Raw genomic sequence first — 18,239 nt, forward strand, 5'->3', positions numbered from 1 at the left:
GCTAAGTAAACAAAGTTAAAATTTTTGACATTAGCATTGAGAAAAAAACAGCTGACTCTCGCCAGCTTGGTGAGCATTTTAATAGATCTTGCTAGCAGCAATAACGTTGCCTTAAGGACATACACGTAACCGGTTCTTTTTATTCATCTCGACTTATTTTCGATTATCACTAACTAGCACACACATGTGTGTAGCCTTCATTTTTTTGTTGGCCATATGATATTGACCGGTCGGTCCTATATTCTTACGACTCAAACACATATTTCTTAGAGCGTAACCAATCTTTTGTTCGGTTCGCTCTTTTTGACGTAGAAAGAACAAAATGAAAATAAACAAAACCTACCACCAGTGGCACCAGCACTATTAATTGCAGAGTGCAAAAAACAAACACACACAATGACAACAACAACCATATTTTCTTCCTTTCGACCAAAACAATTTAGTTCGTGGTGTTGTAGCTGTTGTTATCCGCTCACTCACTCATAACGGGCAAATGGCTTGGGCCAACCAATTGGAACGACAACGGCCAGGCAGACAGACGGACGGACTGACATACGGACCTATGTTGTTATTTTTGTACAGCGCCGCACACACACACTGTGAGCGTTCGTTTGTGCACTCATTCGTTCGCTCGCTCGCTCAAATGATCGCACAAACGGATACGCTCAGTTGTCGGACACTTTTTGAAACAATCGGTTGGTATCACCATCATCATCACCCAAAAACAACACCCAACTAGCCGCCCAATTTTGCAGCTATGTGTTCTCGTTTTTCCTCTGCTCAATATAGTTGTGGCTCTGATTTGAATGACAAGGAATAGAAAAAGAAAAAAACAACAACAATAATAACAATAATAAAATAACAAGGATTAAAAATAACCTCACTTGTGTTTCCCGGTGTCCTAAATAACAACAAAACAAACAAAAAAATTAAACGAATATTAAAAAAAAACTAAGTGTTTCCTGTATCCGTTCGTGTTCCTGTTCGTGTCGTGTTATTGTCAACCCCGTTAACAATCTTAAAAAAAAGAAAACTAAAAAAATTCTACAATGAAGTTATTTATGCTAATAACATTAAGTTTTTGTGTTTTATATAGTCAAGGTAATTTTCGATTTTTTCTGTTTTTTTTTCAAATCAAAACTATTTTGAAGAATTTTCAATGTGTTGTTGATCTGTCGCACACATTAAAAACCAAAAAACAAAAAAAAACAACAACTATTTTCTGTGTAAAAATAAAACACAACGTATGCAAAAAAAAAACAACGAAAAATAATTTTTATATATATAAAAATTTGTGTGAATATTTTCTTGTACATCTTGAAATAAAACAAATATAACGAAAATGAAAAGATCTAACAATAAATATACCAGCATACATATCTACATATATAGATACAGATGTAGAAAGTGAGATCACCATCGCCATAGAGAGATCGGCGCCCAAATGCTAATAATTAAAAATGAAATTTTTAAAAAGGATATTAAAATACAATGATGCAGTTATCAGGCCTTCGATATTCCGTTGATATTCTGAAATTGAATTCTGTGCGGATAACTTCGACAAAGAGAGATCGGCGCCCAAATGCTAATAATAAAACAAATGAAATTTAATAAAGGACATTTCAATAAAATTACTCAGTTATTAGGTCTTCGATATTCTGAAATTGAATCCGGCTTGGATAAGTTCCGCAGCATATTCCAAATATGGAATTTTTTATCACATTCAGGATTGGAATAATTGTTTAGATATAATTTTTTCTTTGATTTTTCCAATAAACCGTGTTATTTTCAGATGCAGAAAGTGAGATCACCATCACCATAGAGAGATCGACGCCAAACTACTAATAATAAAGAAATTAATTTAAAAAAAGGATATTAAAATAAAATTACGCAGTTGTCAGTTGTTCGATATTCCGTTGATACTTTGAAACTGAATCCTGTTTGGATATGTTCGTCAGGGATAAGTTCCACAGCATATTCCAAACATGGAATTTTTATGACCTTCAGGATTGGAATAATTGCTTGGATATAATTTTTTCTTTGATTAAACTGTTTTTCCAGCAAATAGTGTTGTTTTCAGATGTGGAAAGTGAGATCACCATCAGCATAGATAGATCGGCGCCCAAATGCTAATAATAAAACAAATGAATTAAAAAAAGGATATTAAAATATAAAAATGACACAGTTATCAGGCCTTCGATATTCCGTTAATATTCTGAAATTGAATCCAGTTTTGTTCGTCTAGGATAAGTTCCACAGCATATTCCAAACATGGAATTTTTATGACATTCAGGATTGGAATAATTGTTTAGATATCAATTTTTCTTGGTTCAAACAATTTTTTCAATAAACCGTGTTATTTCCAGATGTATAAATTGAGATCACCATCATCATAGAGAGATCGACGTCCAAATGCTAATAATAAAAATATGGATTTTTTAAAAAGGATATTAAAACAAATTGATGATGCAGATCTTCGATATTCTGAAATTGAATCCTGTTTAGATAAGTTTGTCAAGGATAAGTCCCGCAGCATATTCCAAATATGGAATTTTTATGACATTCTGGATTGGAATATATGTTTAGATATATTTTTTCCAGCAAATAGTGTTATTTTCAGATGTGGAAATTGAGATCACCTCACCATAGAGAGATTGGCGCCCAATGCTAATAATAAAAAAAAAATTATTAAAAAAGGATATATTTAAATAAAATGACACAGTTGTCAGGTGTTCGAGATTTCAAATAAAATTGCATCCTGTTTAATATTCCACACAAGGATAAGTTCCGCAGCATACTCCAAATATGGAATTCTTCAAAAAAAAAAAAAAAATCAGAATAGAAATAAATGTTTAGACATAAATTTTATGAAACATATAACTTAAAATAGTTTTCTAAGGTATAGCGTTAATTTCGGAAAATGGCGCCCAATGTTAATAACAAGAAAACAAATTTATAAAAGGATATCGGTATAACTTTGAGCATGTATACATTTATGAGGATTTAACGACATCCAGCACAATGTAAATGTACTATAAGTTCAAAATCGTAAGTTTCGGGCTTATATTGTTCATTATCGAAACTGGTTTTTTTATCTCGATATACTCCGCAAGTAGAATGATTACAACAGAGTTTAAGAACCAAACCCAAAACGCGCAATAAATCAGATAACTATTTTAATATAACAAAGGGGATTATATGGGGACTACCCCAAAAAGGGGGCGAATATTAACAATTCTTGCTAGGGAGATTTGTTACCATATACGACTACAAAAAACCGAATTTCAGCGAAATCGGTTTTAAAACGCTCTCCAGAACCCTAAAATATCGAAAATTGGGGGTGCCCTTCTATGGGGGCTACCCGAAAAAATTGGATCTATATTCATAATATTCTGTGGAGAGATCTGGTATCTATTAAGTCCTCAAAATACTAAATTACAGCCACTTCGGGTGAAAAATACGGTCAAACCCCCTAAAATACTGAAAGTTAGGAGCTACCGTTATATAGGGGCTACCAGAAAAAATGGACCTCTATTTATAATTTTAAGTGGAGAAATTCAATACCCAGTAAAAACACAATACACCAAATTTCAGCGAATACGGTTGAAAAGTGCCCTCAAGAACCCCAAAATATCAAAAATTGGGGGTGCCCTTATTTGGGGGCAACCCGAAAAAATGTGTAGAGATCTGGTACCTATTAAGAACTCAAAATACTGAATTACAGTCAATTCGGTGGAAAAATACGATCAAAAGCCCCAAAATATAGAATTTTACGTTGATCAAGAATATATATATATATATATATATATATGCCGATTCCACAACAGAGGGGTCTACGATCCGAAACGACCCGAGTCTTACTCGACCAACGTACGTGATCTCAGTCAATTGTATGAAAGCAGCATGGCTGCTACAACAATAACGCGAACAATAATGCGACTCTTTTCGCAATTTTTGTATTGTGAATATTCATAATTTTCTCATTTAATTTGGCGCCCAACAGTTATACAACAGTCAAATTTTGGCGCCCAACAATTAGTATTGATAAGTTTATATTAGTTTTCCCTTTCCATATATTTCGTATTAACATATAAACTATTCCCATATAAATTGGCGCCCAACAGTTTTACAATGCTCTAGTGTCACTAGTATCACAATTCGAAAATTAATTTGTAATTTCTCGATTTAAGACATATCCTGAATAGTGTAAACTGTTATTTTATTACTATTGCACAGCAGGTAAAAAATTCGCCATTTATGTAATTTGGCGCCCAACAGTTAGTATTGATAATTTTCTATTAATATTCACTTAATGATTATTCCCACACAATTTGGCGCCCAACAGTTATACAACGTATTAGTATTATTTCTCCAATTGAAAATCTATTTCTTATTTCTAGATTGTCGATATATTCTATATAGTTTAAAATATTATTTTATTATTATTACTACACAACGGGTTAAAAATTCGGCATGTATGTAATTTGGCGCCCAACAGCTAGTATTGATAATTTTCTATTAATTTTGTCTTAACGAATTTTTTGTATTAATTTGATCACTACACAACGGGTTAAAAATTCGGCATGTATGAAATGGAAAAGTAATAATTTTCTATTAATTTTTCCCACACAATTTTTTGTATTAATTTGATCACTCGGAGAAGAAATGGAAAAGAATATACAACGTATTAAAGGATTTATTGACATATATAATGTAATTGAATATTTAAACCCACTGGGTTAACGAAAAGCGGTAAATGTAAACGTACTGGATGTCTCTATGACATATTCATATTTTCCCTATTAGGCAGAGATTTCGGTTTTCGTCAACAAAAATTTTCTTTGAACTCATTTTTTATATTTAAACCCCTATATAGCAACATATGTTGCTTATATGCGGGTGGTCTGTCTGGTCAGTGAATCCGGATGCAATCGAAATTTCATTTAACTAAGTTTTCTTTATTATTGGTTAATAATGAAACGAAATACGCCACTAACATACAGTGGTATTTTCTCGAACTAAAAGATACAATGAATACTGTTAATTTGCTACGATCGCGTACTTGAAATAATAGTAAAATTAATATTAATGTATAGAATTGTATGTGTGTTTGTAAATGTCAACAAGCATCAGCTGACTGAGACTATTTAAATAATCTCAAAGGCATAATAGTACGTCTACATTGTACCGAATTTCGTAAACGCAATGGGTTGAAACACATAAGAGGACTTCAGTATCGGTTTATTTTATTGTAAAAGAATAAAGGAGAACGGCGCCCAAAATTATGTTTGACTCTGATATTCCTTTTAAAAATTGACATTTCATACAAAGCCAACTTAACAGGCCAGGTATTTCGGCGTTGTTTACGTTTTCATAATGGAAGTCAATACACAATAATGGATTTTGAAAACAAACTTTAGAAGCATCTGGTCTCCCTGGATGACCTTATTAATAGGCCTTGATCAAAAGATTTGACATGCGTCAAAATAATGACATTTGCATAAAGTGCGCATTTTCATGGCATCGTTTAACCTGTTTATACCTTCCCATTTTTTAACAGCTGATTTCTCAAATGCTGTTCTTTTCACTCAATCACATTTGTTGAAAGTGCGCCTTTCATCAAAAACATAATTTTTATTTAATCGGCTCTGCACCGATTACATTTTCATATCTGTAAATTGTTTTACTAAACATTTCCATTATCTGTTTTTTTTTTCTCTCCTTTTCTTTTACAGTAATTCACGGCTTTGTAATAAACGATTTTGATGGACCGGAACTGGTAACGTTAGATAAAAACGCTTACAACAAAACCATCGATTTGGATTGTGATTATGAGTTGAGCAGTAGTGTGCCATATTTGTTGGTGAAATGGTTTATGAATAATAAACTGATATATCAGTGGATAAGGGGAAAGCAGCCGTCAGTTTTGGTAAGCCACCTAGGAAAAAAATTAATTATATTTTTTAAAACAAAAACATCTCTCAAATTTCATCTAGTAATATTTCTCATGGTTGGCAACATTGCGCATCGAATTCATTTTAATAATGTACTGTACAAAATTATGCAGTTAATTGATATATGACAGTTAATTGAATAGTCAGCTGCATGATGCAATAATAAGGTGATGTATCAAAACAAAAACCTTTGTTTTTGTCTCGACCAACTGTCAATTTTTTTCTTATAATATTTCAAATGATTGGCAACATTTCACATCGAATTCAAGTAGAAATTACCCACTTTGACAGTTCATCATGACATCAGCTGCGCTAAATGGACTACCTATTCATTGTTCCATGAGTCAGCTGCGTTACATTAATAAACATAACGAGCTTTTAATTCAATAGACTTAAGGTGCATTTACACTGAACGTATTTTTGAAAATAAGTTATTTATTCGATATTTCCTGTATGAAACAAAACACTAATATTGGTCATCAAATCTTATGCTACATTTACATCACAATTGAAATGAACAAATGATTATGAGAATTTAAAACATGCTGACATTTTGTACACCATTTTAATTGTCATATGAGAATCTCTAATCTGAGATTTACACAAGACATTTTTGGGCTAGACATTGACAAAAATACATCACTGTTTTACCTATGTTTTCACATGAAAAATATATCATTTATTTTTACAAATAATTTAAAAAAAATCCACTGAATTTCCAATTGTCAATTGCTAAGCGTTACTGGATTTATAAATATGATTTCAAAATGTTATAAATACATTCCGCGCAGCTGACTATCAAATTAACTGTCAATGTACATAGTTTCTACTTGAATTCGACATGCAATGTTGCCAACCATTGGTCGAATAAGAAAAACATATGTTTTTGTTTTGGATACATCACCTTATTATTGCATCATGATATACAGTACTTTATTATATTAATATTTATATTATGTTCAGACGATAATTATCCATTTTATATAAATTTACAATAACCCTTTTCTAATTCTTTCTTTTATTTCCAGCCACTTCTTCGCGATTACATTGAATTGCGAAAAACCTCAGATGACCCAAATCATGAATATAGTAGCCTGACTCTTAATAATATCAGTATAGAATTAAATGGCACATATAAATGTTCAGTAAATGCCGGATCGGAATATAAATCGGTTGAAAAAGAAGTGCACATCGTGGATTTGAGGCAATATGAAATTGAATTTCATGCCCGCAAAGTACAAAATGAAACACATTTGGAGTGTATTGTCAATAATATATTTCCCAAGCCGATTATTAATATGGTGTAAGTATATTAATTAAAATAATATATATAAATCTGATATTTGACAATATAAATCACGAAAAAAGTTACATTTTATTAGAAGTGTATAAAACGGGATTTACATTAGAATTTTTTTTTTTTTTGGGTTAACCTACTTCATGAGGATTTATTTGACATATATACAATGAAATTGATAATTTAAATCCACTGGGTTAATGAAATCCGGTACAATGTAAACGTACTATAATAGAAGTCAAACAGAAATATTCTGTTTTAGCTATGTAATGCTATATTTACATCGATTGTGATTTATGGAAAACATCATTGTCAGCTGTTTTTTCCCAAGTCTAATGTTGTTTACATTTTCATAGTGAAAGTCAATTCACAATAATGGATTTTGACAGCAAACTTGAGAAGCAGCTGACATCTAGCTGGTCTCCCTGGATCACCTCATTAATAGGTCTTGTTTAAGACAAATGAAATGACAATTAGTAAGTTTGGATTGTAGTGGATTTCAATAACACCTAGTGGATTTAAATTGTCAATTTAATTGTCTATTATAAGGTCAGCCAGAAAGTGAGAATCAGCTGTTTTTCTCAAGTCTAATGTCAAAAATTTGAATGTTGTTTACGTTTTCATAATGGAAGTCAAATTTTTCACATATAATATTTCAAATGGAGGCAACACTGCACATCGATTTCAAGTATAAATTACCCACTTTGACAGTTAATCCATGGCACAATCAGCTGTGCTAAATGGACACCTGATATCTTGATTAATTGTGCAAAGTGGGTAATTTCTACGTTGAATTGCATAATGCAGTCAATTCACAATAATGAAATTTTAATAGGAAAAATTTGACAGAGTCAGACAAAAACGAAGGTTTTTGTTGGTATACATCACCTTATTATTGCATCATGATTTAGGCAAAGGAAATGACAATTTAATAGTAAGTTTATATTGTAGTCGATTTTGTTAACGCCCGGTGGGTTTAAATTGTCTTTTTAATATTAAGGGCATTTTATAAGGTCAGCCAGTGACAGTCAGCTGTTTTTTTTTTTCTAAAGTCTAATGGCAAATATTTTGGCTTTGTTTACATTTTCATAATGGAAGTCAATTCACAATAATGGATTTTGACAGCAAACTTGAGAAACAGCTGATATGCAGCTTGTCTCCCTGGATTACCTTATCAATAGGTTTTTGGTTGAAATAAATAAAATGACAATTTAGTAGTAAGTTTACATTGTAGTTGATTTCGATAACCCGCGGTGGGTTTAAATTGTCAATTTAATTGTCTATTATAAGGTCTGCCAGGAAGTGAGAGTCAGCTGTTTTTTCTCAAGTCTAATGTAAACAATTTGGACTTTGTTTACATTTTCCTAATGGAAGTCAATTCACAATAATGGATTTTGACAGCAAACTTGAGAAACAGCTGATATGCAGATTGTCTCCCTGAATGACAATTGAATAGTAAGTTTACATTGTAGTGGATTTTTTTAAGACCTGGTGGTTTTAAATTGTCTATTATAAGGTCAGCCAGCAAGCGAGAGTCAGCTGTTTTTTTCTCAAGTCTTATGTCAAAAATTTGAATGTTATTTACGATTTCATAATGGAAGTAAATTCACAATAATTGATTTTGACAGCAAACTTGAGAAACAGCTGATATCCAGCTGGTCTGGATGACCTTATTAATAGGTCGTGATTAAAGCAAAGTAAATGACAATTTAATTGTAAGTTTATATTACACTTGATTTCATTAACCCAGTGGGTTTAAATTGTCAATTCCATTGCCTATATGTAGGTTTTATATCATAAAACACGTTTGATGTAAATGTACCATAAATTAATAACAATTCACAATTACCAATGTCAAAATGTTTTATTCTTTCATTATAATTATAATTAATGCCAATATTTTAATGCCAATCTTTCTCTTTACAGTTCCAACGATCCCGATGCCATCATTCTAAAAGATAATCCCTCCACCATTTTGCGTGATAATTCCTATTTCAATGTCACCCAGACGGCGGTAGCTTCCAATGCTGAAAGTGAAGAATCCTTTGATTGTTTTGTCTCCTTTGAAAGTTTACCCTTTAATATTTCGGCACGTGAAGTAGCCGCTCAATTGGAGGCTGGCACCGATTCGGCTACACTTATTGTTAATCCCCATGTTGTTGTATATATTTTTGTTGTTATATCAACATTGTTGATGTTTTAGTCAAATATGAATTGAAAAAAAACGAATGAAAACATTTAATATTTATTATTTATTTATATATGAATCGATGTATGTATTTATTTATTTGTTTGTATATTATTAATAACTTAGTACCGAGTACATAAACTAATATGAATTTTATATATATTTAATAAAAAAAAAAACAAAATAACCAAAAACGAAAATTAATAAAAATTAATCTGGTCAACTACTAATAAAACGAAGAAGAGGGTTTTCTTTTTTTTTTGAGCTAAAATTGAGCTAAAAAAGAAGTAAAGATTGTTTGTAATTACCCTTAAATTCTTATTTCAAAAACTTACAGATTTTCGTAAAAAACTTTCGATGTAAACATGTCAACAATTATCAGCTGACAGTCATTTAAATCGCCGAATTTCGAATTATTTCAAATTTTTCAGCTGTTTCTATATCTTTTTTGTTAGGTAACTATTTTAAATTTTAATTTTACTTGATTTAGTTAACCCAGTGTGTTCAAATTTTCAATTCCATTGTATATATGACAAATGAATCGTCATAAAACGGCATATACATTAGAACTTTTTTCGGGGTTAACCTACTTTATGAGGATTTATTTGACATATATGCAAAGGAATTGACAATTGAAACCCTCTGGGCTAATGAAATCGAGTTAAATGTAAACGTAATATTATGCAGGATAAACCGGTAAACACTTCTAATGTAAATGCTGTTTAATGCACATTATCAAAATAAAAGTTATAGTCTAAAATAGCGTAAAAGCATTTAAACGTGTTAATCTCGTCTCTGAAGATTTATTTGACATTTATGCAATTCAATTTAGACAATGGACTGAGTTCTCAAAATCGAGTACAATGTAAATGTACTATAATATATGATTCTTCCAGAGCACGATCATGATGCAATAATAAGGTGATGTATCAAAACAAAAACCTTTGTTTTTGTCTCGATTATCTGTCAAATTTTTCCATATAATATTTCAAATGGTTGGCAACACTGCACATCGAATACAAGTTGAAATTACCCACTTTGACAGTTAATCAAGACATCAGCTGCGCTAAATGGACTACCTATTTATTGTGCCATGAGCATGATCTATTAATAAGGCCACCCAGGAAGCGAAAGTCAGCTGCTTTATCTGAAGTCTGAAAAATTTAGACTTTGTTTACGTTTTCATAATGGAAATCAATTCACAATAATGAATTTTGACAGTAAATTTTAGTATCAGCTGATATGCAACTGGTTCCCCTGAATGACCTTATCAATAGACCTTGCTCCAGAACTTCCAGGAATCTACTATTTTTAAATATTTCAAATTTGTTAAAAGGTTTCTGTCTGGGATATAGACTACTCAACAATGTCTTGTAAAAACGTCAGGTTCATGATGCAATAATAAGGTGATGTATCACAACAACAACCTTGGTTTTTGTCTCGACCATCTGTCAAAATTTTCCATATAATATTTCACACGGTTGGCAACATTGCACATCGAATTCAAGTAGAAATTAACCACTTTGACAGTTAATCAAGACATCAGCTGAGCTAAATGGACTACCTATTTATTGTGCCATGGATGCAATAATAATGTGATGTATCAAAACAAAAACATTTGTGTTTGTCTCGACCATGGCACAATGAATAGGTAGTCCATTTAGCGCAGCTGATGTCGTGATTAACTGTCAAAGTTGGTAATTTCTATTCAAATTCGATGTGCAGTGTTGCCAATCATGTGAAATATTATAAGGAAAAATTTTACAGATGTTCGAGACCAAAACAATGGTTTTTGATAAATTTTTTTAATACATCACCTTATTATTGCATTTTTCCTTATAATATTTTACACGGTTGGCAACACTGCACATCGAATTCAAGTACAAATTACGCAAATTTATAGTTAATCCAGTCATCAGCTGCGCTAAATGGACCACCTACTTATTGAGCCATATTTGGATCTATTGCAGGAATTAATTAAAAAACAATAGTCCCTTCTCTAGTTTCTCCCATAATATCACACGAAAATATAAAAAGCTCTACAATCATTTCCGCACACTTTTGTTCTACACTGTTAATATTTTCCATTTTTATTTAGCTTTAAATATATGTATGTATGTATGTATATTTTTCCATTTCCCCAAAAAAAAGCTTTTCATTTCTATTTTGAAAAGCACATAACCGTCATAAATTTTAAAAATCAAATTAGCAAAAAAAAAATTCTTTGCCAGGGTCATGTGTTCACGTAAGTGGTTGCGGCGTCTGTGTGTGAGGTCCATACAGGGAGCGACCCTGGAAAGTTCATTTGTATTTTGTTTGTTGTTTAGTCATCTGTCATTAACCTCCAAGATGGATATTTAAACAAAAATATAATTGACATTTTTGTTTTATTTTTTGATGTTGTTATTTTTGGAAAGATTCTCACTGTTTGTGTGTGTTTTTCCTCTTCTTATTTAATGACGTAAAAAGAAATTTATGTAATATTTATCATATCTATTTTTTACATACATACTACAAATTTTTATATACATATGTTTTTTTTCGTAGTAAAAATTTTTAAATTCTTGCAGGTTCTGTACATGGCATAATAACATGCAGTCATGTGTTTCCTATTTTTTTTCATAAATTTGCTTTTGACAGATTTCAACTTTCAAAATTGAAATGAAAATATCTTCCTTGTACGCATATCATGTGTTCAGTGGCAAAAATCGCTAAATAATTTATATTTATAAATATTTTGAATTTCCCTGCTTCTAAAACTTATAAATAAAAGATGTAACAATCATCGTTAAATCTTGAGAGCAATGATCAGCTTTAGAGAATATATTTTGTTTAATTTATTGAAAATATGCCAATCGACATACATCAAATTTTATGGAATTTAATTTTCATTTTATTTAAAATTGATAGATGAGTTTCAAATTAAAAAGGTTGCCATCGTCAAATTCTCAAATGAGACTACCTTCTGTAATTATGCCATGAATAATACAAGGTAGGACAACTTAAGGTGAATAACAAAAAATCAACTATGTTGGTAGTGGCTTCTTATGTCTTTTGACAGCAAACATAAGAGGCAGCTGATATCCAGCTGATCTCCCTGGACGACCATATTTATAGGCCTTGGTCCACAAGAAGCTCGCGAACGAGCATTTTTATCGGATTTTCAAAAAAAAAAACATTCCTGTGGGTTTTGCGAAAATAAGAAACAGCAGCAAGATATGTTTAAGGATCTTCGGTAGGAGGAGGTTCTTTTTTTGATTGTTGTACAACCTATTTGTTGTCTTATTCAAATATAATCCACTGGATTTGTGAACATGATAACGTGACGTATACGCAATGGAAGTGACATTTGAGATCGAGTGGATTTAGTAGTCTAAACGTAGCCTTAGGCATGAGGCAATAATATGGTGATGTACCACAACAAAAACCTTTGTTTTTGTCTCGACCATCTGTCAAAATTTCCTTATCATATTTCACATGGTTGGCAACATTGCACATCGAATTCAAATAGAAATTACGCACTTTGACAGTTAATCGAGACATCAGCTGCGCTAAATGAACTACCTATTTATTGTGCCATGGTTGATATTCAGCCCAATCGTCAAAAATAATTCCGTGCGCTATTTCTTTCTTCTCCCTTTTCCGCAATGGTAAAGAAAATTCCGCTCGGAATTTCCTTTTTTTGCATCTCACATTTTAATACTATTTTTATGCAACAGTGTAAAAAGGGAGTTAAAGGGAGAAAGGAGAAAAAGTAGGCATCATAAAGAAACAAACAAAATCGAAGAGAGATAAAAATTGTAAGTATGATTTTTCAAAATATATATCGAAATAGAAATAAATAAATTAATTCTTTGTAGGTCGAAGACAAATAAAACCCAAATGCAGCATTTAGTGTCAGTGATGGAATTACATCCTGACATTGCACGTGGATTCTATATAGGGAGCAAAGTGTCTCTTACTCGGTTTTGGAAAAAAACGGAAAATGAGCTCAATTCGCTCAACCTCATTGGAAATAATTAAAAGTGAATTGGATGTCCAAAAACAACTTTTGGAATCCATACAAAAAATGAAGAGAATCAAAAATCCAAAATGAGTATCAAAAGCGAATATACAGAACAATTGAAAAATTGGGCGATCTTTAGAAAAAACTTTACCAAGTAATGGAAAAATTCAAAGAAAATCAACTGGATGAAATGAAGCGCTATAACATTCTGATGGAGAAGTTACGAATACGGGAGGTAGAGTACAAATTGGCAAAAACAAACCTGCAATTGGAGCAACTTAATTGATGAATTTCCTCTAACTAAATAATAAGACTCATGAGTGATATGAATTCAATTTATTTAACTTTTTTTCAAGATGTACAAATTTAAATTGTGTTTATATTTTAATAAATAAACTAATATACTTTAATGGGTTGTGTTCTGGTATAAGTTATGCAAATCTTGTCCAATTTTCTCTCTCAGGTTTGGGCCGGCTGTAAAATATAGGTTAGGGGACGTCTCTTCTTCTGGTGTTTCTGTTGTTATATCATTTTCCTCAACATTGTAATGTATTTAATGTATTTTTATGTGCTTGCAATGATTGTGGCAATTCAAGAGGATTGAAACTATCTCGCAATTGTCTTCTTGACAACCTTGTTCTCTGGAAGTAGCAACATCCTATAAATATGCTCTAAGTATAATACTATTTATTTTTAGGTTTCAATTCTTTATTTCTTTTTAATTATTTCGTACAATACGAACACTTTAAATTTGTGCAAACAAATAAGGGTACACAAAGTATGAAAAACACACCACAATTGATTAAAAAGAGATGCCATATTCCAAAAATTTTACTCCTACATTTTCTACGATTGGAGGATTTTTCTCTCGAGAGAAATGCTTTCCGTGGGAATAGAATTTCTCCCACATTTAGGCGATTGGGCTGAATATTCAAAATCATCATAAAATAAGTATTATGTAGATATTTATTACTTATGTTTATGTAGTCAGCTCCCTTTAAATTTATTAGCGAAATATTTCGCACAAAATATCATAACATGCTCGCACTCCCTGTAATCCAGAATACCTAATTTTTCGCCAAAGCGGATTTTTTCGCTTTCGAACTTCATTCAGAACAAGGCCAATCGAGAATGCGAAAAAAATCACTGAGAAATGTTGTTCAGAATAAGTCGAAGGGGAAGAGCGAGTAAATTCACGTGGAATTGACATCCAGAACAGTTAATTTTTGTTTACGTTTTCAGACGATTAAGTCAAATTTTGACAGTTGACGTTCGCAAGCTAAAGAAAAAGCGGAATGAGAATCTTCTCACTAGTGAGATTTCTCCCTAGCGTATGAATACTATAATAATTACTAATACTAATTACTTATTTCGAAGATCTGTTACACATTTTGAATCTAGATTTTTGGGTTTACGGCGATTCTTCTTTGCCTCAATATGTTAACAGGACTTATCATTTTTGAAATTCATGGAATCATCAATTATCCCCCGTATTGTAGATTAGAAAAATGAGGAGAATATCCCCAACAAAAAACTAAGGGAACTGATGAGGATCGGTGGCGAGATTCGAAGCTATACGGACATGTTCTGGCATTCACTTCAACGGTAGAAGTGTAACGAACATACATCGACCTGTTCTGTAATACACTTTACACCCGTTTGAAGTGAATTATTTACACTTACATTTTCATAGTGAGAGTCGGGTGTATTCATATTTTTCTATATAAAAGAATATTTTGAGAATATTTGAAACAAAGAAAATGTTATTATTGCGTATAATTTCTTTAAAATCACAAAGTAAACATGAAACACCATTAAAAACAAACTTTAAATAGATACTAAGGTTTGTGATGCATTTTCTTCAACAGAATTTCTTGCTTGACACAAACAGCTGATTTGAAGTAAGACCGAAGAAGATAGGGTTACCAAATGTTCGCCTTAAATCAATCGACAAATTAATGATATTAAAGAGTCTTTCATACATATATTTTATGTTGCGAATAATAAAATATTAAAAAATAATAATAAAATTATCGTTAGAATTTACGAAATTACTAAAAAATAGAATGATAGAAACAATGTTAAAAACGAATACAGTTTTTATTGTTTGGTAACACTATTTCTGCAAAGTACCATGTCGACGTTTATTTTTGTCGCAGTTCGAAAATTTCAATTCACATGATAAGCAGAACAGGGGGGTTAGAGTCTAAACGCAACCATAGAGTCTAGAGTCAGCGACAGTCGTTTGCCGTGTGTTTCTTATAGGCAACGGGAAATCGCGACGGCTGACGTTCGCGTCTAGCGGCATGGCGCTAGAATAGATTTTATTCATTTTTGCTCAGCGTCATACTCAAAATTTCTCTCTTGCTCTCAATTGAGTTGCCATATTCTAGGTAAAAATCAACAGTGCTACCAAATTTCAATGAGAATTTATATCAAAACATATGGCAGTACTGTTAAAAAAACAAATATTTTCAAAGATTGTGGATGTTTTTTAATGAATTATTAATAAAATGGAAGAAAAATATTTTTTTCAATAATTTTATCCAAATTCCTTAACATTATTGTTTATTAAATAATAAATTGATTTTGGTTTGCGCAACGTAAAATTTTCTGTCAGAAAATCAAAACAAATATTGACATTTTGTGCCGCTAACGCCAACTCTTCCGTTTGGTTTTCACGCCGGCGAAAACGTATGACGCTGACTCGTGACTCTCTGGTTGCGTTTAGACTCTTACTCTGTATTGCGATGCGTAAGAAAAATTGTATCGCATCGCGTAATTGGTACTCTCTAATTCGTTTTCGTATCTCCTTTCGCATCTACTTTACGCAAATGTGGCATCACCGCAATCTGTAATACGAAAACGCATGTCAAACTCGTTCGTTAAACGCAAATATCTTGCGTTAACAAAATAGCAAACGCAAATGAAGCGAAACATGTAAATAAGAACAATTAAAGTTTTTATTTACATCTAAATTGATAATTATTTTGGGTGAAAGCCAAAAAAAGTTACAGTTGACGACTCAGCACCGTCAGTTCCAAACTTTAGTAGATTTTATGGTGCAACACAGCGATTTGGCAAGGGGCCAGTTGTAGAGTTCAAATGCGAAACGACGCGCCAAAAAATTGTAGAGAAAACTGGATGATGAACTTAATTCAGATGGACCTCCTGTAAGAGATGTCGCTGGAACCATAAACACCATTCACAATTTTAGCCGCTTGGCTTGCATTTTCGCCTTTGTCAAAGAAAAACTGTAAAATGTGCCTAATTTTCTCATTTGATCGCGATCGGATTCGAAGTCGGGGCATTTTTCTCTATATATGTATATAAAATGTGAAACTATGTGTGCATATTTACAGGTTGGTGTTGATAACCTCCTTGTCCAAGCAATTTCAACGTCCACTTTTATTGGATTTGGAATTGCTGTGGATCTATTTGGAACGACGAGGTCATTTTTAATAGCGTTTATTAAAAACATAAACGCATCTTTATTGAGACGAACATTTTGTACAAATTTATAAAAATTAAATATTTGAAAACGTTTGACACATTATTCGTACTTCTATTTTCTCTTAAAATTCTTTTTTTTAGTTGGTTCGTCATTTTTGTTTAAAAAAAACACTCGTACCACATAAAAATATGTTTTTAAATGTTTAATGTTAAAAAAAACACTCGTACCACATAAAAATATGTTTTTAAATTTTTAATGTTAAAAAAAAAACACTCGTACCACATAAAAATATGTTTTTATTTACAATTTTTTGACGTTTCCTTTTGTCATTTTTCGTTATTGTTTACTTTGTGGTGTCAGTGTTGCCCTATTTTGGATTTATTTTGCGAATGCGTTTGCGTGAGCAATACAGAGTACCAAATTGCACTCTTAACGCATTTAGCTTTCGCATCGCACTGGCTTTCGCAACGCAATACAGAGTAACCCCCCTGATATAAACGGTCACAGCTCCTTTAAATTGGAGACCTCTTTTTTACTGTTTTTTTTTTGTACATAAAAATGCTGCTAAAATTCAAGAGAAGAAGAAAAAATAAAAACACATTTTTGCCAATATTTTTTTTCAATTATTTTATTTATTTTTTTTATATATTATTTTGTGTTTGTTTTTCTTGTTTGTATGTTTTTTATATATTGTTTTTGTTTTTTGTTTCGGTGAATACTTTATTAAATAAAATTTTAATTTCACTAGGCATGCTTTTCAACACACACACATATATATTTAATGTTACTAAATATATATATGATGTATATATTGTATATATATATGGTACTTATATTTTTTTTGTAGTAATAGTTGTTGTTCTGCTAATTGGGTATTATACCATTTTTTTTAATATAAGTTAATTTTTGTTGTTTATACATATACACACTCAACATTTTGGATTTTTTTTTTAAAGGTAATAATTAATAATAGTTTTTTTTTTTTAATTTTTTTTTGGTATATGATGTATTTAGATCATCATATTTATATATATGTTTTGAGGGTTTTGGTTTTTGTTTTCAAAAAAACTGGTGCGGCGGTTTATCTAAAAAGTTATATAAGACACACGTACGAGACGAAAGAAAATATTGGGGGATTTGTTTGTTGGCTTTTTTCATTACACTGTTGGGTGTAATGTATGGGAATTAATAGTAAATTTTATTAATGTTGTTGTTGTTCTTCTTCTTCTTTTGAGGTTGTTGGTGTACCCAAAAAAAAATTACATGTCCTTATTTTTTTGACGCCAACACTTTTTTGTTGCTCTGCTGCTTAAATTTTGCTGAGTAGTTTTTGTTGTTGA

General features: G+C 31.4%; 1 protein-coding gene across 1 annotated transcript; it reads left to right on the forward strand.

The window, feature by feature from the left end:
* The first annotated feature begins 1,049 nt into the window (after nucleotides 1–1,049).
* On the forward strand, nucleotides 1,050–9,454 carry LOC133327272 (uncharacterized). Its single transcript, XM_061535828.1, has 4 exons — nucleotides 1,050–1,101; nucleotides 5,736–5,929; nucleotides 6,983–7,257; nucleotides 9,178–9,454. The coding sequence occupies exons 1-4, from the start codon at nucleotides 1,050–1,052 to the stop codon at nucleotides 9,452–9,454; spliced, it is 798 nt and encodes a 265-aa protein (XP_061391812.1).
* The last annotated feature ends 8,785 nt before the right edge of the window (nucleotides 9,455–18,239 follow it).

The sequence above is a fragment of the Musca vetustissima genome, unplaced genomic scaffold (genome assembly GCF_032173495.1).
Source record: "Musca vetustissima isolate MV318-11 ecotype Yass unplaced genomic scaffold, APGP_CSIRO_Mvet_v1 utg28967, whole genome shotgun sequence".
Classification (NCBI taxonomy): Eukaryota; Metazoa; Arthropoda; class Insecta; order Diptera; family Muscidae; genus Musca; species Musca vetustissima.

Coding starts and splice junctions, on each gene's coding strand:
- LOC133327272 (XM_061535828.1), top strand. CDS start 1,050: ATGAAGTTATTTATGCTAATAACATTAAGTTTTTGTGTTTTATATAGT. Junction 1,102..5,735: donor TTGTGTTTTATATAGTCAAG/GTAATTTTCGAT, acceptor TTTCTTTTACAG/TAATTCACGGCTTTGTAATA. Junction 7,258..9,177: donor AAGCCGATTATTAATATGGT/GTAAGTATATTA, acceptor TTCTCTTTACAG/TTCCAACGATCCCGATGCCA.